General features: G+C 42.6%; 1 protein-coding gene across 5 annotated transcripts in view; it reads right to left on the bottom strand.

Annotated features, from left to right (window-relative positions):
• The window catches only part of ARHGEF9 (Cdc42 guanine nucleotide exchange factor 9), a 626,906-nt gene that overhangs the window by 49,988 nt on the left and 553,330 nt on the right, over positions 1 to 23,588 (bottom strand). For all 5 annotated transcript variants that reach the window (XM_069747208.1, XM_069747209.1, XM_069747210.1 and 2 more), the window contains one exon: positions 4,571 to 4,700. In XM_069747208.1, the coding sequence (XP_069603309.1) occupies positions 4,571 to 4,700 (130 nt within the window). The remainder of the gene's footprint in view (positions 1 to 4,570; positions 4,701 to 23,588) is intronic.

Genomic DNA, 23,588 nt, shown 5'->3' with positions numbered 1-23,588 from the left:
TCTGTCATTGCCAACAAAGGATATATTACAAAGTATTGAGATGAAATTTTGTTTCTGACCAAATACTTATTTTCCACCATAATATGCAAATAAAATGTTAAGAAAACAGGCAATGTGATTTTCTGGATTTTTTTTTCTCAGTTTGTCTCCCATAGTTGAGGTCTACCTATGATGTAAATTACAGACGCCTCTCATCTTTTTAAGTGGTGGAACTTGCACTATTGCTGACTGACTAAATACTTTTTTGCCCCACTGTATATACACACCTGTATATAAATATATGTATATATATATATACACAGTCGTAGCCAAAAGTGTTGGCACCCTTGTAATTATTCTTGAAAAAGAAGTATTTCTGCCAAATAATGTGTGCAATTACACATGTTTTGCATTAAACATTTATTTTCTTTGTCAGTACTGGAATAACACAAAAAACAGTGAATAAAAAGGCAAATCCTGTTTGCTATAGAGAAAAAAAGAGCAGAAATACCTCTGTATCTATGCACAGTATATGGCAGACCTCATAGCAGCTAGTCTCCAAACACTAGCTCAGAGAGAACTGAAATTTAGAAATAAAGTCTGCATAGGCGAAATCTGGTAAAAAAAAAATGCATGATACGAGTAATATAATACCAAGAAAAGGTATTACCGATATTCCTCATGTACACACATGACAGCTTATTTTGAAAAAATATCTTAAAGGACAGGTGCACTTTAACTGTGAAGAAGCCTTTCCAATAATGATGTCTAAATTAACAAAGGCAAACGTATCGGTCAGACAGCTCCAAGGCTTCAGCAGATATCCAACTACCATCATCACAAATGTTCACTACACAAAACTAATACCTTTAAAATACATATATCTGTATTCTTAGTTGATTTATTATGATTACTTATACAGCTCCGACAGACATCAACATCAATGCCCCATTGGGGCTCACAATCTACATTGCCAATCTGTATGTCTTTGGAGTGTGGGTGGTAACCTACGCAAACGCGGAGAACATACAAACTCCTTGCAGATGTTGTCCTTGGTGGGATTTGAGCCCAGGACCCCAGTATTGCAAGGTTGCAGTGCTAACCACTGAGCCACCGTGCTGCCCACAATTTTTTTTAAACAATACAGATAGAGAATAGGTGAACACTGTATCATGATATGTGTCTGACTCATGAAGTCATTTACTTTATTCCTAAAGGATCCATGCAGGCCAAGATAATAACATCCAAAAGCAAATTACTCACATCGCAGTGATTGCATATAGAGTACATAAAGCCCCAAAGTTTCTATTATACAAAAAAAAAGTATTTTGGAAGAACCGTTTTCCTATGAGACTACAGTATGGTAAATTTCTGCAATAAATGTTTAAAAATCTAAGGCATAATTAATTTGTAAGCAATTTAATTAGACACGCTAATGAATTAAATTACTTTGATTTCTTGCAATAAAAACGGAAAGCAAGAAAGAAAATGGGTAATAAATTTTCATGTAGTAAAAGAAAAGCGTTGTAAATGTGTAGAGAGATAAAGACATAGACTAATGAGAAGTCTAGAAACCAAGAAGAATGTTAGCAAGGAGAAGACACAACACACCCAGAGACAATAAATGAATGGTAGAAGGAGCAGAAGAAAATGATGAAAAAGTGAATTACAGGACTGAGAAGAGAATAAGAGAAGGGGAAGGGGATAGACAGAGCTTTACCTAACACTATAGGGGGCAGTGAAGCAAGTGCAAGAGTCTTCTTAATTCTGATGTAAAACCATATGTACAATGAGAGAGGAATAGATGTAAAGACTTGGGTTTGACTGAGGAATTCGGGGGAGCTACAACGTGTGAGGACACTGCTTAAAAGATGTATTCTCAGGTTGTATCTTTGGAATACGGGATAACTTCCCAATTATGGGAATGCTGGCACCACCACCAATCCACAAAATAAGTGCTCTGAGGAGCCGTGTGTGAATGGAGTGCTAGTCAATCACAAACACTGCCGCCCCATTCATTCTTATGGGAGTGCTGAAGATCAGCTGAAAGCAGTGCTCGGCTATCTGCAGTGGTCCTGTAAGGAGATAGACCGGACCGTGGGTACCTGCATGCTGGGTCCGGAACTGAAGGGGCTGCATACTCTGTCTCCGGGGGGAAGCCTTAGAGACTGGGACCTTCCCCTGCTGCCGGAGGGAAGGATGAGTGAGACGGGGCTTCCTGCTGACAGGAGGAGGCGATCAGAGCCAAAAAAGGACGCGCAGCAGCAGAGGGATAAAAGGAAAAAGCACATGCAGGAGGGAGTTTGGTGCCAGGGCAGAGCAGCACGCAGTCGGGTGAGCAGCGTGCTCCGCTCCCCATCCTGAGACAGAGTACAGGCGCTGCAATGTGTTGTGCTGCAGTTGAACAAGAGGTCTGGGACATTGTTCTGCAGACTGAGACATGCAAAGCGGAGCTGAGCAGTACAGAGCAGAGCCATGCAGAGCAAAGCCATGTGGAGCAGAGCTGTGCAGAACAGAGGTGTGCAGAGCCATGCACACAGAGCGGAGCCGAGCCGGGTGTCACAGCAGCCACAGAGAGGAGTGCACCGGCCGGGAGCATTAGCACCAAGCAGCTCAGTGTCACCTGCCGCCAACAGCGGGAACCCGGGAGAGTGGGATGTGCGGTGTGTGTCCGGTGACCACCAGAGAGAACCAGGTGCTGTAGACTACATGAGTACCGCACACACGCTGCCCAAGAGAGACCACATGCAGAACTGATACTTGCGCCTTGACGTGGACACAGAATAGTTGCCCGGACCCTTGTTATCCGACCACACCAGTTAAGACAGTTAAGGAGCCACGGTTGGGCTCGTACAGGTGTGTGGCCCGTACCTCTATTAGCCACAACAGTATGGACAAGAGGCAGTGGAAGGCACCAGAGATCGACCACTGCCACCATAAGACGGACCATCTTTCCACAGTGTTTTCCTGGAAAGGACACCGCACCAGCCGTTGCCGGCATTACTGAGTTTGCAGGGGGAGCTGCAGCTTAAGGACTTCCTGACACAGGTGCTAGTGAACTGCCTTTTTCCGAAACGCTATTCTTCACCTCACCATATCCTTTGCCACTTATTCTGTTTTATCCACTGTTTAACCCTACACCTCCCTGCCTGGAGTATTCCCCTGTAAATAAACTTGTTAACCCTTGCTCTGCCTGCGTCCCGTCACTGCATCCCGCGCTCCTGCTAGAACCTTACAGTCCCATTAAGAGTGAATGGAGCGGCATTGGGCATGATTGACCACAGGTCAATTCACACAGGGGTCTTCATAGCTCCAGTTCTCGGATCAGAGGGGTTCTCAGCTATCAGCCCATCAGAGATTGGGAAGTTATTCCTTATCCCACAGGTAGGTCATGATTTTCAAACATTAGAATACTCCTTTAAAAGCTCAATAGACACTGAGTGTATTCATATACACATTTCATCATTTTATAGTTTTCTATATTACAATTAGGTTCCATTAGTCTACAGCAATGCCTGCACATGAGGAAAGAGACACAGAAAATCAGACAAACTGTACTACATTTCTAATTGTAGGTATTTGCTATTATTATTATTATTATTATTATTATTATTACACCTACTCCATATTGGGATAGGATCTTGGAGACGGGAATATTTCTTTAACTCAAAATGGGGTAACAGAATGATATGTAGCTCAATTTCACGTTCTCCTATGGAGCCCCATAATTTGCATGCATTAATCTGCTTTAGGACAAAGTAAGACGTCCTTATAAATTGGAGGGGATCGGAATGCAGGGTTTAGACTGGCCGGCGGCTCTCCCGACCTGAGCACGACAGCTGCACAGAATTACATGAAGCTGTCAAGTTCGAGTCTGGAGAGATGTTGGCCAGTCCATGCACTGCATTCCAATCCCAGTCTGATTCTGTCCTTAGTGACACCACTTTCTGTATTATTCAGGTGCTGCTTCTTCACTGCATTATTCCTGTATTATACGCCATCATTCAGTACTTTCTGCATGACATTAGCTCTGGTTTTTCTCCCGCACTGTGATGTCGCTGTGCGCATTGTGATATTTTGCTTGAGTTATTCCTAAGCCAAAATATCCTTGGATGATGGGTCCTGTCTGACAACGCAGGTTGCTTACCATCTATCCCACCACTGTGATATTACTGCGTGAATGATTCCTGCTGTAACCTTAATCCTGTGCAGTGCAGAAATACAAGCTTATCAAGTTGTCATCTCTGCTAAATGTAATCATTGTGGAATGTGATCTCAGTCCAGGTTTTGCTATAACATGGTTGATGAGTGATTACACCTTTACTAAAAAAAAACAAATAAATAAAATAAAATAAAGGAAAAGGATAAAAAGAAAGAAGAGATTATTTGAGTGAACAGAAGAGCCAAAGGGAAAGAGAGAATTACAGACAAAAGAGTGAGATACAAATTGGGTAAGCTTACATGGCGGCAGAGAGGGAAATAAATATTACCCTAATTGGAACAATTGGCAAACACTTAAGCGCTCCCAATATCATTTCGGCTTATTTGACTTTTAATGTCACAGATAACCTTAGAAAACGTTCTTGCTAACCTCCCAGTCCAGGACTGAAGCTTGCCACTGTGCGATCTTGTCGATATTCTCCAGTCTCCTCTTCCTCTCGTTGATCTGTTGAGTGACGTTCCTCATAACCGCTAGAGCTGCTGCCACATACCTGTAATCACTGCAAATACAGAAACAGAACATATTTCTTTAATTGCAAAGCGAAAATCATTTATTTAATGTGTATAAAATGTTAGGCTGACATGATAAATAAGCCACCACCGGAGGTTTCTAGCGGTGGGCTACTTCCCTCTTACCAATCAGAGCACACGCATGCTGAATAGTGAATAGTGAGTTTGGTAAGGTTAACGGGTGGCTGAATGGCTAATAACATTTACACCCAGTTTAAGAGTACATAACCATGGGATTCTGTGCAATTTTGGCGCAGAAAATACACAGCAAAATACTCAGTGGCAAAAACTGATTCAAATTTTATGGCAGTAATGCTATGGTTTTCATCATACCCCAAAAAATGGAGTACATATCCAGAATAGTATGAAAAGGTATACGTTTATTACATACTATATCAAAGACAACTTGTCTGTTTTGTCTTCTTCAGTTTATTTAGACTCCTGCTTCCTACATGACTTGTTTTGACATCATGGTCCCATAACCATGATGTCACCAAAGGTCCTGAAGAAGTTTTAACATCAGAAACTACATTGATTATGCTATTATCAATGTAGTTTTTGTAGTAAACCCTGGGGCCTCGAAAGAGCATGGGGCCCTGGGTAATTGCCAACATGTTCATATCTTCCACAGCATGATTGACCATGGAATCTCATAGTAACATAGTAACATAGTAACATAGTTAGTAAGGCCGAAAAAAAGACATTTGTCCATCCAGTTCAGCCTATATTCCATCATAATAAATCCCCAGATCTACGTCCTTCTACAGAACCTAATTGTATGATACAATATTGTTCTGCTCCAGGAAGACATCCAGGCCTCTCTTGAACCCCTCGACTGAGTTCGCCATCACCACCTCCTCAGGCAAGCAATTCCAGATTCTCACTGCCCTAACAGTAAAGAATCCTCTTCTATGTTGGTGGAAAAACCTTCTCTCCTCCAGACGCAAAGAATGCCCCCTTGTGCCCGTCACCTTCCTTGGTATAAACAGATCCTCAGCGAGATATTTGTATTGTCCCCTTATATACTTATACATGGTTATTAGATCGCCCCTCAGTCGTCTTTTTTCTAGACTAAATAATCCTAATTTCGCTAATCTATCTGGGTATTGTAGTTCTCCCATCCCCTTTATTAATTTTGTTGCCCTCCTTTGTACTCTCTCTAGTTCCATTATATCCTTCCTGAGCACCGGTGCCCAAAACTGGACACAGTACTCCATGTGCGGTCTAACTAGGGATTTGTACAGAGGCAGTATAATGCTCTCATCATGTGTATCCAGACCTCTTTTAATGCACCCCATGATCCTGTTTGCCTTGGCAGCTGCTGCCTGGCACTGGCTGCTCCAGGTAAGTTCATCATTAACTAGGATCCCCAAGTCCTTCTCCCTGTCAGATTTACCCAGTGGTTTCCCATTCAGTGTGTAATGGTGACATTGATTCCTTCTTCCCATGTGTATAACCTTACATTTATCATTGTTAAACCTCATCTGCCACCTTTCAGCCCAAGTTTCCAACTTATCCAGATCCATCTGGATAAGTCCATCTCCTGCTCTAGTTGTGTATACATTTGGCATACTGTGTACAGAAGGAAACCACCAATCCTGATATTCATTAACCAATTAAAAAAACATAAAAACATTACAAAAGTAAAAAAAGTTAAGCGCCGTACTTAGAGCTCTGCAACTTTTGCATTCAACTCCAGTATTGTAACCCCCACTTTTCTTGCAAACCACTTAGACAAAGCACTTTCACACATAAAAAAAATTTGAAAAACTGAACTTGACAAAACAGCGAGTTGTTACTGTTCAAGAGACATGCATTTATATGTAACCATAATTGCATATGTTTATTAATAGCGTTTGCTCTAATGATTGCTTCATTTCTCAACAATCTTGGCATTATTTATTCAGTCTAATTATTTTTTACCCAATAATCATCGAATGCAAAAGGATCTTATTAGTGATGAGCGAGTGTACTCGTTGCTTGGGTTTTCCCGAGCACGCTCGGGTGACTGCCGAGTATTTATGACTGCTTGGAGATTTAGTTTTCATCCTGGCAGCTGAATGATTTACAGCTACTAGTGAGACTGATTACATGTGGGGGTTCCCTAGCAACCAGGCAACCCCCACATGTACTCAGCCTGGCTAGTAGCTGTAAATCATTCAGCTGAGGTGATGAAAACTAAATCTCCGAGCACTACCAAATACTCGAAAGTCACCCGAGCATGCTCGGGAAAACCTGAGCAACGAGTACACTTGCTCATCACTAATCTTTATACTTCACATACAGTAGAATCAGTGTGCTGCCTGTGAGCCCCAAGCAATCACCTTCCTATTTGAAACATCTTCTGCACTAAGCACAATGCAGTGGAGAAATACAATATCACGATCACTACGTGACCACCATCTTACCATGTGTTTTGTGTTAATGTTTTACTTGCGAAGAATGATGCATCTACTGTTTAAGGGAGACTGTAGCCCCCAAAATGCCTTTTAAAGTAAATATACCATTAGGGCAGACACATACGAAAAAGGGCCTCTATGAAAAAAGATTATATGGGCCCTTTGCAATCTAATAGCTCATAATAATCCATCCGTTTATGTATCTGTGAGAAAAGTTTCTGCTTTGGAGGTGGAAGTGAGCCCCCTTACCTCCTGCGCCCATGTGTAGTTTCAGAGATTGCATAGTATATCCCTGTATACAGTGCTATAGTGGTCTTAGACCCTAAAACTATCCTACTAACACTGTACATGTTTCTAATTCAGTGCTTGATAAGTTTTAATTCTTATTTAAATTAGGTTTCTTCTAGAAACTCATAGAAGTTTATTTAATGTAAATTGAAGAACTTTAGAATAACATTTACCGTATATACTGATGGCAAGAGTGTGGGATTCTCCTGTTATATTGACTGATAGAAATTTGGGAAAAAACTTTATCTGCTTCACTGCCTCAAAAATTTAACTTACAAGCCCTGATACATAATAGGGATTCATTGCTCTACCTTAAAAATGATCCTGAATCACAATCGGATGAGTTTATTACTGCAGAGAGTAATGATGCTTCTTGTTACGTTGCAAAGAACCAAGTCAATACCGATATAATGAATAGTTACGTTAATCGTGCATTGGATAATAAAAGTGAGCATCAATGAATAATAAAATAGTAATATTTGTCATACATAGGCATTATTTTGTTAAATTGGGTTGTAAGGCTTGGACGATCTCTTTTCTAACCTTATAACCATACACTATTCACTTAATGTAATGCCGCTGGGACTTCCAACTATATCCAGCAGCAAGTATACAATTTCACAACAGTTGCAACCATAGGGGAATATAAGCAGTTCCTATTGAAATCTAAAGGTTCAAAGGAGTTTTCTCATCTTCTTAAATTGGTAAAATTTACAAATGCCTGTAAAACCAAGCAATTTATCTCTTAATAGAAATTGTTTCCGTTCTTAAGGACAGAGGTAGTTTTAATGCAATTCTTTACTGCTTGTTGATTAAGTTACTGGCTACCTCTATGGTCTAATAGCTACAGTCACTCTCTTAGGCCAGGAGCACTGCGATTATAAGCCCTTCGTTGCAGAACTTGCATTTGTTGCTCTGAAGCCATTGTTACCGCTGCTGCTGCTCGCCGCGGTCCTGACGCTGAGTCCGGGCGCGTCCGCTCCTCCTCACTTGCTGGGGTGTCTGCTCCAGCTGCCGCGCACTCCAGTCGCTCTGTCGCTCTCTCCCTCCCTGCAGCGGCGCGCTCCCGGCGTTCCACTTCCGGGTTCCAGCTTGTCAGTGACTCCTCTTCACTTCCGGGGTCTTCTGTCTCTAGGGGAATGTTGAGTCTGCGCAGACGCTCTGGATTTGTCAATAGGCGCAGGCGCATTGTACCAAATTCTACTTCCTGGGGTCCAAGGTCAGTTGCTCCCACAACCAATCCCGCTTCTGCCTCTGCTATAAGAGGCAGTCTCCCCAGCGCTTAGATGCCTGATTGTCATAGCATTGTCTGTGCTTCTGGCCCCTCTTCCCTGTGCTGGTGCTTAGTACAGTTCCGTCTGGTCCAGTGCTTGGCTTTGCTCCTCTTCGTTTTTTGCTCCTTTATTGTTCCCTTAGGATCCCCTTCTGTTTTAGCCTTGTTTACTTACGTCACCTTTTTGTTGTTTTTCTCCACAGTCTCTTTTCATTCCGGTTCCTTGCCTCCAGTTAATCTCAGTCTACCCGGTTCCCTCTTCGGTGCCTTCCGTTTCACCTTCTGGGAGCCATCCCTCTCGGTACTTCCACCGTGGGTAAGTGACCTCTGGGCCTGCCCCTAACAGTCCCTGTATAGGGGTCGGTTCTCTCTGGGTTCCGCTCGCCCAGGGGTAGGTCTTCCCACGGTCCAGAGGGTCCACTCTCTTTCCTAACCTTGACCGTTATAGCCATCTAGCTTCAGTGTCCTTGTGTTCCTCCACTGCGGGAGAGGCAAAACTTCCTTTGCTTCTGATTTTGGAGAGAGCAGTGTTTGGGACGGTGTCTCTACCATGCTGCTGGTGTGTACAGTCAATCATCAGGACTGCTCCTCCTCCCCACCAAGCAGGAATCTGAGAGGCAGGGGAGCTGTGCACTCCTGAAGAATCAAGATGGAAAGAAGCTTTGAATAGTTAAGGGTTCAGAACTGAATATTTGAAAATGGGTTTTCTAAACCAAACTATTTAATACAGCCATTTACTAGTAAATGTATTACATACTGTAGCTATTCACTCAAATTAACCTTTGATTAAGTAGCACATTAAATAAATAATAAATAAGTGAATAAATAGTAAGTAAATAAATAGTAAATAATAAATAGCCGTTATAATTAACCTGTCTACTGGAAGTTTAGTAGAACATAATGCAGATACAGATGGAAATTAAAGAAGTTGTATGAGAGTTGTTGCAGAAACAGTGCCTTTCTTGTCCAAATAAGCCATCTAGTTTACATAATTTTTCCTCTGATGTGGTTTATGAGGACTGCAATAAACCAGCAGGACTTTTAAATAGAAGTGGTTCCTGTGATACCTCACATCGCGTAACATATCTTCATCAGTGTATATATATATATATATATAATATATATACACACTACCGTGTAAAAGTTTAGGGTCACTTGGAAATTTCCTTCTTCTTTAAAGAAAAGCAGTTTTTTCCAATGAAGCTAACTCTAAATGATTCAGAAATACACTCTATACATTGTTAATGTGGTAAATGTCTATTCTAGCTGCAAATGTCTGGTTTGTAATGCAATATCTTCATAGGTGTATAGAGGCCCATTTCCAACAACCATCACTACAGTGTTCTTATGATACTTTGTTTGCTAACTGTGTAAGAAGGCTAATGGATGGTTAGAATACCCTTGAAAACCCTTGTGCAAGTATTTTAGCACAGCTGAAAACAGTTTGGCTGATTAGAGAACCTATAAACCTGACCTTCCTTTGAGCTAGTTGAGAATCTGGTTCATTGCATTTGTTGGTTCCATTAAACTCTCAAAATGGCCAGAAAAAAAGAACTTTCATGTGAAACTCGGCAGTCTATTCTTGTTCTTAGAAATGAAGGCTATTCCATGCGAGAAATTGCCAAGAAACTGAAGATTTCCTATAATGGTGTGTGCTACTCTCTTCAGAGGAGAGCACAAACAGGCTCTAACCAGAGAAGAAAGAAAAGTGAGTGGCCCCGCTGCCCAACTGAGCACCAAGAAATCGACGCCTCACTGGTCCTCAACTGGCAGCTTCATTAAATAGTACACGCAAAATGCCAGTGTCAACATCTACAGTGAAGAGGTGACTCCGGGATGCAGGCCTTCAGGGCAGAGTGGCAAAGAAAAAGCCATATCTGAGACTGGATAATAAAAGGAAAAGATTAATATGGGCAAAAAAAACACAGACATTGGACAGAGGAAGATTGGAAAAAAGTGTTATGGACAGATGAATCCAAGTTTGAGGTGTTTGGATCACACAGAAGAACATTTGTGAGACGCAGAGCAACTGAAAAGATGCTGGAAGAGTGCCTGATGCCATCTGTCAAGCATGGTCGAGGTAATGTGATGGCCTTTTGAATAAGGAAGGCCATCACTATATTTTGCAACGCCATGCCATACCCTGTGGACAGCGCTTGATTGGAGCCAATTTCATCCTACAACAGGACAATGACCCAAAGCACACCTCCAAATTATGCAAGAACTATATAGGAAAGGAGTAGGCAGCTGGTATTCTATCTGTAATGGAGTGGACAGCGCAGTCACCAGATCTCAACCCCCATTGAGCTGTTGTGGGAGCAGCTTGACCGTGTGGTATTCAAAAAGTGCCATCAAGCAAAACCAACTTGTGGGAGGGGTTTCTGGAAGCATGGGGGGAAATTTCTCCAGATTACCTCAGCAAATTAACTGTTAGAATGCCAAAGCTCTGTAATGCTGTAATTGCTGCAAACTAGATTTTCAATTCATTTGGCAACTCATTTGATTAATGAAAGTATGAGTTTTCATGGAAAACACAAAATTGTCTGTGTGACCTTAAACTTCGGAACTGTAGCGTGTATGTATATATATGTATATATATATATATATATATATATATATATATATACATACTGTTCTAAAAAATAATGGGAACATTAAAATAGCACATTGTAGATACCGCTGAATGACATATTCAAGCTGCAAATCTTTATTCATTACATAAATGAACACGGCATTACTGTCCTTACTGGTGTATGGGGCCCAGTGAGCAGAGAGGACCCAGAACGGGCCCACCTCTGCTCATTGGGCTCCAAGAGCAGGAGGATCATGCCAGTTCAGTAACAGTTAAAATCTATTGCCACGTGGACCCGCAAGGCAATAGTTAAAAGCCACTAGTCAATCACAGGCTGGCTGCTGATGTCAGCACGTAGGACTGCAACCAGGTAAGGAAACTATGTAGACAAATGGGGAGGGATCATGGGGCAGGATGGTGACAGATGGGGCAGAATGGAGAAAGATGAGGAAGGATCATGGGGCAGGATGGAGACAAATGGGGCAGGATGACACTATACACTGTATACCATGTACAGAATTCCTGTGTATAATGGCACTTTTGGAAATATTAGTATTGAGTGATTTTTATTAATGATCTGTATTGTAGCATTCAGTAACTATGTATTGGTAATATGTGATTTGGTCAAGGTGTGGTGGTATTTGTTCCTTGTATGTGGTATTATTCTATCACTATATGGTGGTAATATGTGGTCTGGTCATGATGTGGTGGTATTTGTCCCTTGTACATAGTATTATTCAGTCACTATGTGGTGGTAATATGTGGTCTGGTCATGGTGTGACGGTTTTTGTCCCTTGTACGTAGTAATACTCAGTCACTGTGTGGTGGTAATATGTGGTCTGGTCATGGTGTGATGGTATTTTTCCTCTGTATTAGGTATTATTCAGTCACTATATTGCGGTAATATGTGGTCTGGCCATGGTCTGATGGTATTTGTCCCTTGTATGTGATATTACTGTTAATTGGTAATTTAAAAAAATTAAAAATAAATAAAAATATACCTAAAAAGACTATTGGATATTTTAAGAAATGTTTAATAAGTTAGAGTAGAGTAGGGTCCGGCCAAAAGAATCTCCTTTTCATAGTAGCAGCTTAAAAAAATCTTTTGGCTAAAACAAAAGCTGCTGACTATGTGATGTGGTGTTGAATGGGAACTGTTAATGTGTGATTGGTGAGGACGTGGTGCAGAAATGGAGCTTTTCCAAGAGTGGGCAGTAGTACTATAGAAGGTTTGAGTGGTGGATGTGGAGCTAGGGTGGAGGCCGAGCTGGGGTGGAGCCTGGGGAGAGTCTCAAGTTGGCTTGAAAATTTTGCCAGTATGTTGCCCTTAAATTACTGGTGGCAACCCTGCATAGTGGAATGCATTGAGAACAATAAAACATAAAAAATATTAATGTACATTAAAATTAATATCCCATGGAGGTCTGGATTTGGAATGATACTCAAAATCAAAGTGGAAAATCAAATTACAGACTGATCCAACTTCAGTGGAAATGCCTCAAGACAAGGAAATAATGCTCAGCAGTGTATGTGACCATCACGTGCCTGTATCACCTCCTTACACCGCTTGGGCATGCGCCGGATGAGGCAGTGGATGTTCTCATGAGGTATCTCCTCCTAGACCAGGATTAAAGCATGAGTTAATATCCAGACAGTCTGTGGTGCAACAAGCCATTGGTGGATGGAACAGGATATGATGTCCTAGATGTGTTTGATTGGATTCAGGTCTGGGGAACAGGCATGCCAGTCCATAGCATCAATGGCTCCATCATGCAAGAACTGCTGACAAACTTCAGCCACATGAAGCTTAGAATTTTCATACATCAGAAGGAACCCAGGACCCACTGCACCTGCATATGATCTCACAATGGGTCTGAGTATTTCATTCTGGTACATAATGGCAGTCAGGGTACCTCTGGCTAGAACAAGGAGAGCTGTGCGACCCTTCAAAGAAATGCATCCTGGCACCATTACTGACCCACTGCCAAACCGGTCATGCTGAAGAATGTTGCAGGCAGCAGAACATTCTCCATGGCGTCTCCAGACTCTGTCATGTGCTCAGAGTGAACCTACACTCATCTGTGAAGAGCCTAGGGCGCCAATGTTGAATCTTCCAATTTTGGTGTTCTCTGGCAAATGCCAATCACCCTGCATGGTGTTGGACTGTAAGCACAACAGCCACTTGTGGATGTCAGGCCCTCATACCACCCTCATGGAGTCTGTTTTTGACAGTTTGAGCAGACACATGGATGTTAGTGGCCTGCTGGAGGTCATTTTGCATAGCTCTGGCACTGCTCCTCTTCTTCCTCCTTGCATAAAGGAGTAGGTAGCGGTCCTGATGCTAGGTTGCTGCCCTCCTACTGCCCTCTCCTTGTCTCCTGGTGTATTGGCCTGTCTCCTGGTACTGTGTCTGCTCCATGATCTGGACACTGTGCTAACAGACACAGCTACCCTTCTTGCCACAGTTCGCATTGAAAACTTACTGTTCACTTACTATCCATGACTGGGATCAGTGTAGATCTTATCTGGTGGAAGGTGTGAAAGTAGATTTTTACCAGGCTGAGTGTCTTTGATCATCTTTTAAAAGGAAAAAAAAAAAAAGCCCCTGGTGTGCAAGCCAGCTGCCAAATTATCCTCAACCAGTTCCCACAATCCATCTCTTCTGGGCTATAAATTTAGAACCTTCCTTAGGGGTGCACGCTAGCGTCCCATAAGCAAAGCGTCACAGAAGATAAGCGTCGTGATACCGCAGTTATTCCATGGCAGTTAGTCAGGGCAGGAGTCAGGTAACCCACACTCTGCTCTCCCTTCTATCCATGTGCTTTATTCCTATCCTCCTATGTTCCCTTGTAATCCACATTCACCGCCCAATCCCCCCTCCATCACGACTTATATACATCAGCTCCTCTCTCCTTCCCTCTCCCATGTACAGCTCCCATGCACTTCGCACCTTCCTGAAAAACCTCAGTCCATCTTACCCAAACAGACTGCATAAAAAAACTTCATACAATCCCAAAAGCTACTTGCTTTTTATCTTCCTACTCCTGCTGATATCAGGAGACATCTCCCCAAACCCCAGTCCACCATCCACCAACCTCAACCCCTACCCTACCTCACATCGAAACCTTAATAATCTTACTAATATTATTTGCACTCCTTCATCTCCTCCTTCTTTTAATTGTGCCCTTTGGAATCCACGGTCTGTATGTAACAAGCTTCCTTCCTTGCACAATTACTTTCTGAAAAACTCTCTGAATCTGCTGGCCCTCACGGAAACCTGGATTCAGGATTTTGACACTGTCTCTCCTGCTGCCATTACCCATGGTGGCTTACAATTCTCCCTGTTGTGAATTCTGTGGCAGAGCTCCCTCCTGTGGTCACAAGTGGTACTTCGGCTGATTCTCTCTGTGAGCTTCTGTTGGTGGAGGAAAGTGGTATTGCGGCTTCTGAGTTTCCTACCTCAGGTGATGTGGTGAGGTCGTTAGGTACTGCTCTACTTAACTCCACCTAATGCTTTGATCCTGGCTTCCTGTCAATGTTCCAGTGTTGGACTTGTTTTTCCCTGGATCATTCCTGTGGCCTGCTGCTCTGCATAGCTAAGTTCTTCTTTGCTATTTGTTTGCTATTTTTTCTGTCCAGCTTGTCTAATTGTTTTGCTGGAAGCTCTGGGACGCAAAGGGTGTACCTCCGTGCCGTTAGTTCGGTACGGAGGGTCTTTTTGCCCCCTTTGCGTGGTTTCCCTTAGGGTTTTGTGTAGACCGCAAAGTTATCTTTCCTATCCTCGCTCTGTTAAGAAAGTCGGGCCTCACTTTGCTGAATCTATTTCATCCCTACGTTTGTCTTTTCATCTTACTCACAGTCATTATATGTGGGGGGGCTGCCTTTTCCTTTGGGGTATTTCTCTGAGGCAAGGTAGGCTTATTTTCTATCTTCAGGCTAGTTAGTTTCTCAGGCTGTGCCGAGTTGCATAGGGAGCGTTAGGCGCAATCCACGGCTGCCTCTAGTGTTGTTTGGAGAGGATTAGGGATTGCGGTCTGCAGAGTTCCCACGTCTCAGAGCTCGTTCTATGATTTTGGGTTATTGTCAGATCACTGTATGTGCTATGACCGCTATGTCCATTGTGGTACTGAATTGCCTATCATAACATCTCCCATTCCCCGAGACCAACAAACAGACCTGGTGGTGGAGTTGGCATACTCCTGTCCCCACAATGCACTTTCCAGGTCATCCCCTCAGTTCCATCACTCTCATTCCCTTCTTTTGAGGTCCACACAATCAGGCTCTTTCGTCCCCTCTCCCTCAGAGTAGCGGTCATATACCGGCCCCCAAGCTCACCCACCCGCTTCCTGGACCATTTCTCTGCCTGGCTGCCGCACTTCATGTCCTCAGAACTACCAACCCTTATCCTGGGAGACTTCAACATCCCCATTAACAGCCCCACTTCCACATCTGCATCCCAGCTTCTGTCACTAACCACTTCTCTCGGCCTCTCACAGCTCTCAACCTCTGAAACACACAAAGACGGTAACACCCTGGACCTGGTTTTTGCCCGGCTCTGCTCAATCTCCTACCTAGATAACTCACCGCTTCCCCTCTCTGACCACAACATTCTCTCCTTCACACTCACATATCCTCGCTCACCCCAGCACCCTCCTACACACCATTCAGTCAGAAATCTACAAGTCATTAACCCTCTTACACTTTCAGACTCCCTACGCTCATCATTGTCCTCAATCTCTTCCTTTTCCTGTCCTGATCTGGCTGTACATCACTTCAATGACACTCTTAGAAGCACCCTTGACCAAGTAGCTCCCCTCACCCTCAGAACCTCCAAACACAGAATAAAACAGCCCTGGCTTACATCGCAAACCCGATTTCTCCAGCGATGCTCTAGGTGTGCTGAACGCTTATGGAGGAAAACACGCACACCAGAAGACTTCATACACTTCAAATTTATGTTAAGGACCTATAACTTTGCCCTTCACTTCGCTAAACAGACCTACTTTACCACTCTGATCTCCTCACTATCCAACAACCCCAAGAAACTTTTTGACACCTTTCACTCCCTCCTCAGGCCAAAAGCACAAGCCCCTATCACAGATATTTGTGCTGGTGACCTGGCCTCCCACTTTATAGAGAAAATAGACAATATCCGTCAGGAAATCCGCTCCCAACAACTAAGTTCAGTGACTCCCATCCCTCCCCTCATTGCCCCTGGCTCACTCTCCACATTCGATCCCATCACAGAAGAAGAAGTCTCCAAGCTCCTCTCCTCTTCTCGTCCGACTACATGCACTACCGACCCAATTCCCTCACATCTCCTCCAGTCTCTCTCTCCAGTTGTCACAAGTCACCTAACTACAATCTTTAATCTCTCCCTCTCTTTCCACTCCTCCTTCAAACACTCTATCATTACTCCATTACTAAAGAAACCCACCCTCGACCCATCCTGCACAAACAACTACAGACCGGTCTCCAATCTCCCCTTCATCTCTAAACTCTTGGAGCGCCTGATATACTCCCGCCTTACCCGTTACCTCTCCATTCATTCCCTCCTAGACCCTTCACAGTCCGGTTTCCGCCCCCTACATTCGACAGAAACTGCACTCATCAAAGTGACCAATGACCTTCTGACAGCAAAACGTAATGGTGACCACTCTCTGCTCATTCTTCTCGACCTTTCTGCAGCTTTTGACACTGTTGACCACCCTCTCCTTCTCTCTAGGCTCCAGTCACTAGGCATTAAAGGGACTCTGTCACCTGAATTTGGCGGGACTGGTTTTGGGTCATATGGGCGGAGTTTTCTGGTGTTTGATTCACCCTTTCCTTACCCGCTGGCTGCATGCTGGGTGCAATATTGGATTGAAGCTCATTCTCTGTCCTCCATAGTACACGCCTGCGCAAAACAATCTTGCCTTGTGCAGGTGTGTACTACGGACAGAGAATGAACTTCAATCCAATATTGCAGCCAGCATGCAGCCAGTGGGTAAGGAAAGGGTGAATCAAACACCAGAAAACTCCGCCCATATGACCCAAAACCAGTCCCGCCAAATTCAGGTGACAGGTTCCCTTTAAGGACACTGCTCTCTCCTGGTTCTCCTCCTATCTTTCTGGCCGCTCCTTCAGTGTTCTGTTCTCTGGCTCCACTTCATCTCCTCTTCCTCTCACTGTTGGGGTACCTCAGGGCTCAGTCCTTGGCCCCCTTCTGTTCTCTCTCTACACGGCCCCAATTGGACAGACCATCAGCAGATTTGGCTTTCAGTACCATCTTTATGCCGACGACACACAACTATATACGTCATCCCCTGACCTTACCCCCGCTGTACTACAGAACGCCACTGACTGTCTGTCCGCAGTCTCCAACATCATGTCCGCTCTATATCTGAAACTCAACCTCTCCAAAACTGAACTTCTTCTGCTCCCACCATCTACTAACCTCCCTAAATCTGACATTTCCCTCTCTGTGGGTGGCACCATAATAACACCCCGGCAGCAGGCGCGCTGTCTGGGTGTTATGTTTGACTCCGATCTCTCCTTCACCTCCCATATACAATCTCTTGCCCGCTCGTGCCGCTTACACCTAAAGAACATCTCTAGAATCCGCCCTTTTCTCACCATGGAGACAGCTAAAACCCTCACTGTCGCCCTGATCCACTCCCGCCTGGACTACTGTAACGCTCTATTAATTGGCCTCCCTCTCACTCGACTTTCCCCTCTCCAGTCCATCCTTAATGCAGCAGCCAGGGTCGTCCATCTGGCTAATCGTTACTCGGACGCGTCCGCTCTTCGCCAGTCGTTACACTGGCTACCCATTCATTACAGGATACAATTCAAAGTACTTGTTCTCACCCACAAAGCTCTCCACAGTGCGGCACCCCCTTACATCTCCTCCCTCATTTCTGTCTATCAGCCTAACAGACCACTGCGCTCTGCAAATGACTTTCGATTAACCTCTGCACTAATCCGTACCTCCCACTCCCGACTCCAAGACTTCTCCCGTGCTGCGCCAATCCTCTGGAATGCTCTACCCCAAGATATTAGGACCATCCATAATTTGCATAGTTTTAGGCGCTCGCTCAAAACACATTTGTTCAGAGCGGCCTATCACGTTCACTAATCAAAGTTATGTTATGTTTATGTGTGTGTAGCCCATTCACTATCTGCCTCTATTCCCCAACCCATGAAGATGGCTGGACCATCATTGTAAATACATCATTGTAAATACACACCTGTACTTTGCATCTCCCCCTCCTCATTGTAGATTGTAAGCTCTCACGAGCAGGGTCGTCTTATTTTGCTTTAATTATTGTATTGTTAACGTTGTTACTTATGACTTTTGTGTTTGAAACTGTTAAACTGTAAAGCGCTGCGGAATATGTTGGCGCTATATAAATAAAGATTATTATTATTATTATTATTATGTGTCATCCTAGATGAGCTGCACTACCTGAGTAAGTTCTGTGGTTGTACTGTAAACACCACCTCAGGCTACAGTACCTCTAGAGGTGTGAGCAATGACAAAAATGCAAAAGTGACCAAAACAGCCAAAAGGGATTAGAACAGAGAAACTGTCTGTGATCACCCCCTGCAGAACCACTCATTTAAAGGGTTGTCTTGCTAATTGCCTGTCATTTCTGCAGGAGAAATTGATTCACAATCGGTGTTGCTTCATAACTGGACAGGCTAATTTCACAGAAGTTTGACTGACTTGGAGTTACATTGTATTGTTTAAGTGTTCCCCTTATTTGTTTGAGCAATGTATATATATATATATATATATATATATATATATATATATATATATATATATATTTATATTTATATATATATATATATATATATATATATATATATATATATATATATATACAGTACAGACCAAAGGTTTGGACACACCTTCTCATTTAAAGATTTTTCTGTATTTTCGTAACTATGAAAATTGTACACTCACACTGAAGGCATAAAACTATGAATAAACACATGTGGAATTATATACTTAGCAAAAAAGTGTGAAACAACTGAAATTATGTCTTATATTCTAGGTTCTTCAAAGTAGACACCTTTTGCTTTGATGACTGCTTTACACACTCTTGGCATTCTCTTGATGAGCTTCAAGAGGTAGTCACCAGGAATGGTCTTCCAACAATCTTGAAGGAGTTCCCAGAGATGCTTAGCACTTGTTGGCCCTTTTGCCTTCACTCTGCGGTCCAGCTCACCCCAAACCATCTTGATTGGGTTCAGGTCTGGTGACTGCACCCCATCACTCTCCTTCTTGGTCAAATAGCCCTTACACAGCCTGGAGGTGTGTTTGGGGTCATTGTCCTGTTGAAAAATAAATGATGGTCCAACTAAACGCAAACCGGATGGAATAGCATGCTGCTGCAAGATGCTGTGGTAGCCATGCTGGTTCAGTATGCCTTCAATTTTGAATAAATCCCAAACAGTGTCACCAGCAAAGCACCCCCACACCATCACACCTCCTCCTCCATGCTTCACGGTGGGAACCAGGCATGTAGAGTCCATCCGTTCACCTTTTCTGCGTCGCACAAAGACACGGTGGTTGGAAACAAAGATCTCAAATTTGGACTCATCAGACCAAAGCACAGATTTCCATTGGTCTAATGTCTATTCCTTGTGTTCTTTAGCCCAAACAAGTCTCTTCTGCTTGTTGCCTGTCCTTAGCAGTGGTTTCCTAGCAGCTATTTTACCATGAAGGCCTACTGCACAAAGTCTCCTCTTAACAGTCGTTGTAGAGATGTGTCTGCTGCTAGAACTCTGTGTGGCATTGACCTGGTCTCTAATCTGAGCTGCTGTTAACCTGCAATTTCTGAGGCTGGTGACTCGGATAAATTATCCTCAGAAGCAGAGGTGACTCTTGGTCTTCCTTTCCTGTGCGGTCCTCATGTGAGCCAGTTTCTTTGTAGCGCTTGATGGTTTTTGCCACTGCACTTGGGGACACTTTCAAAGTTTGCCCAAATTTTAGGACTGACTGACCTTCATTTCTTAAAGTAATGATGGCCACTCATTTTTCTTTACTTAGCGGCTTTTTTCTTGCCATAATACAAATTCTAACAGTCTATTCAGTAGGACTATCAGCTGTGTATCCACCAGACTTCTGCACAACACAACTGATGGTCCCAACCCCATTTATAAGGTAAGAAATCCCACTTATTAAACCTGACAGGGCGCACCTGTGAATTGAAAACCATTTCCGGTGACTACCTCTTGAGGCTCATCAAGAGAATGCAAAGAGTGTGCAAATCAGTCATCAAAGCAAAAAGTGGCTACTTTGAAGAACCTAGAATATAAGACATAATTTCAGTTGTTTCACACTTTTTTGTTAAGTATATAATTCCACATGTGTTAATTCATAGTTTTGATGCCTTCAGTGTGAATGTACAATATTGATAGTCATGAAAATACAGAAAAATCTTTAAATGAGAAGGTGTGTCCAAACTTTTGGACTGTACTGTATATATATATATATATATATATATATATATATATATATATATATATATATATATATATATATATATATATATATATATATATATACAGTGGGGCAAAAAAGTATTTAGTCAGTCAGCAATAGTGCAAGTTCCACCACTTAAAAAGATGAGAGGCGTCTGTAATTTACATCATAGGTAGACCTCAACTATGGGAGACAAACTGAGAAAAAAAAATCCAGAAAATCACATTGTCTGTTTTTTTATCATTTTTTTTGCATATTATGGTGGAAAATAAGTATTTGGTCAGAAACAAACAATCAAGATTTCTGTCTCTCACAGACCTGTAACTTCTTCTTTAAGAGTCTCCTCTTTTCTCCACTCATTACCTGTAGTAATGGCACCTGTTTAAACTTGTTATCAGTATAAAAAGACACCTGTGCACACCCTCAAACAGTCTGACTCCAAACTCCACTATGGTGAAGACCAAACAGCTGTCAAAGGACACCAGAAACAAAATTGTAGCCCTGCACCAGGCTGGGAAGACTGAATCTGCAATAGCCAACCAGCTTGGAGTGAAGAAATCAACAGTGGGAGCAATAATTAGAAAATGGAAGACATACAAGACCACTGATAATCTCCCTCGATCTGGGGCTCCATGCAAAATCCCACCCCGTGGGGTCAGAATGATCACAAGAACGGTGAGCAAAAATCCCAGAACCACGCGGGGGGACCTAGTGAATGAACTGCAGAGAGCTGGGACCAATGTAACAAGGCCTACCATAAGTAACACACTACGCCACCATGGACTCAGATCCTGCAGTGCCAGACGTGTCCCACTGCTTAAGCCAGTACATGTCCGGGCCCGTCTGAAGTTTGCTAGAGAGCATTTGGATGATCCAGAAGAGTTTTGGGAGAATGTCCTATGGTCTGATGAAACCAAACTGGAACTGTTTGGTAGAAACACAACTTGTCGTGTTTGGAGGAAAAAGAATACTGAGTTGCATCCATCAAACACCATACCTACTGTAAAGCATGGTGGTGGAAACATCATGCTTTGGGGCTGTTTCTCTGCAAAGGGGCCAGGACGACTGATCTGGGTACATGAAAGAATGAATGGGGCCATGTATCGCGAGATTTTGAGTGCAAACCTCCTTCCATCAGCAAGGGCATTGCAGATGAAACGTGGCTGGGTCTTTAAACATGACAATGATCCAAAGCACACCGCCAGGGCAACGAAGGAGTGGCTTCGTAAGAAGCATTTCAAGGTCCTGGAGTGGCCTAGCCAGTCTCCAGATCTTAACCCTATAGAAAACCTTTGGAGGGAGTTGAAAGTCCGTGTTGCCAAGCGAAAAGCCAAAAACATCACTGCTCTAGAGGAGATCTGCATGGAGGAATGGGCCAACATACCAACAACAGTGTGTGGCAACCTTGTGAAGAATTACAGAAAACGTTTGACCTCTGTCATTGCCAACAAAGGATATATTACAAAGTATTGAGATGAAATTTTGTTTCTGACCAAATACTTATTTTCCACCATAATATGCAAATAAAATGTTAAAAAAACAGACAATGTGATTTTCTGGATTTTTTTTTCTCAGTTTGTCTCCCATAGTTGAGGTCTACCTATGATATAAATTACAGATGCCTCTCATCTTTTTAAGTGGTGGAACTTGCACTATTGCTGACTGACTAAATACTTTTTTGCCCCACTGTATATATATATATATATATATATATATATATATACATACACTCATGGAAACAGGTTAAACTATTTAGGTGACCACTGTAAGAAGGAGAAGACACCTTTGTAATTCAGTGTAAGTTGTAGAGTGCCACATATACAATGAGAGGCGCGAGGAGAGATAGTATTAGCCATAACAACAACTATTACAATACAAATCTTTGATTAGGTTAAATTAAGTTTATGAATAACTAATTGATTATAAATAATATCATTAATAATTAGAATTTCATATCTACATAAAATTAAATAGATGAAAATAACGTTCATTTGGTGGAAAAATAACCTCTAATCCACATGGTAAAAATACCCGTGGTTGCTAATAATTGAGCTATTTTAAACGTCAAATAGAAATGCGAGCTTTCTTTTACTGTCAGATCAGCAATAGTAGCAGAAGGTACAATGTAAGGACTAATTGAGAAGATTTGATCTTGGCTGTTACATGTTTCATTGTAAGACAGAAGATGTAATAAACACAAGACAGATCTTTCACATTGTATTGCTTATGTCTTGCCCTATAATAAAGAGAGACAAGGTATCTGCTATATTTGCTGGGAGAAGGGTAATCCATCTTCTCAAGGAAAGATACTGCAGTCAGGCTATCGATTTCCACCTTATGTATTCATTTTATTCCGCTGGACATCAAAGCTTGTTAATTAGAAGAATGCATGAGGGCAGCTGCCACTGGTGTGTGATTAACTAGCATCAAGAGCCGACTCCTAACGAATGGCAGAGAGATAGCTGAAACCCCAGTGATCACAACGTAAACAGATATAATGGTTCTGGGTAATTCTCAGGAAATTATTCTTTGCACCCCTGGCAAGGTGTACTAAGTCTGATCTAATTTAGAATATGCACAATGTTTCGATAGAAAAACTGAGAAAAAGCCAGTCATGGGCAGGCAAGCACGCCCTGCGTAACTAGTACATAACGAATCTAAGCCTTTCTTAATAACCCAGTCAACAAAAAACGGACACTTGGACATCAATGTGCTGCCCATTTTTTTGGCTGTTTTACCAAACTATCTAATTGAATTGCCAATTTCTGTCTGAAATATGAACCAAAGTAGGAAACTACTCAGCAAAAAAAGTCTGGTACGTGAATAGTGTCATACAACAAATGTGTCAGTGAAAAAAATAGCAGCAAACAG

The sequence above is a fragment of the Ranitomeya imitator genome, chromosome 2 (genome assembly GCF_032444005.1).
Source record: "Ranitomeya imitator isolate aRanImi1 chromosome 2, aRanImi1.pri, whole genome shotgun sequence".
Lineage (NCBI taxonomy): Eukaryota > Metazoa > Chordata > Amphibia > Anura > Dendrobatidae > Ranitomeya > Ranitomeya imitator.
The sequence above is the reverse complement of the archived record's forward strand: the minus strand, read 5'-3'. Positions and strand labels throughout refer to the sequence as shown.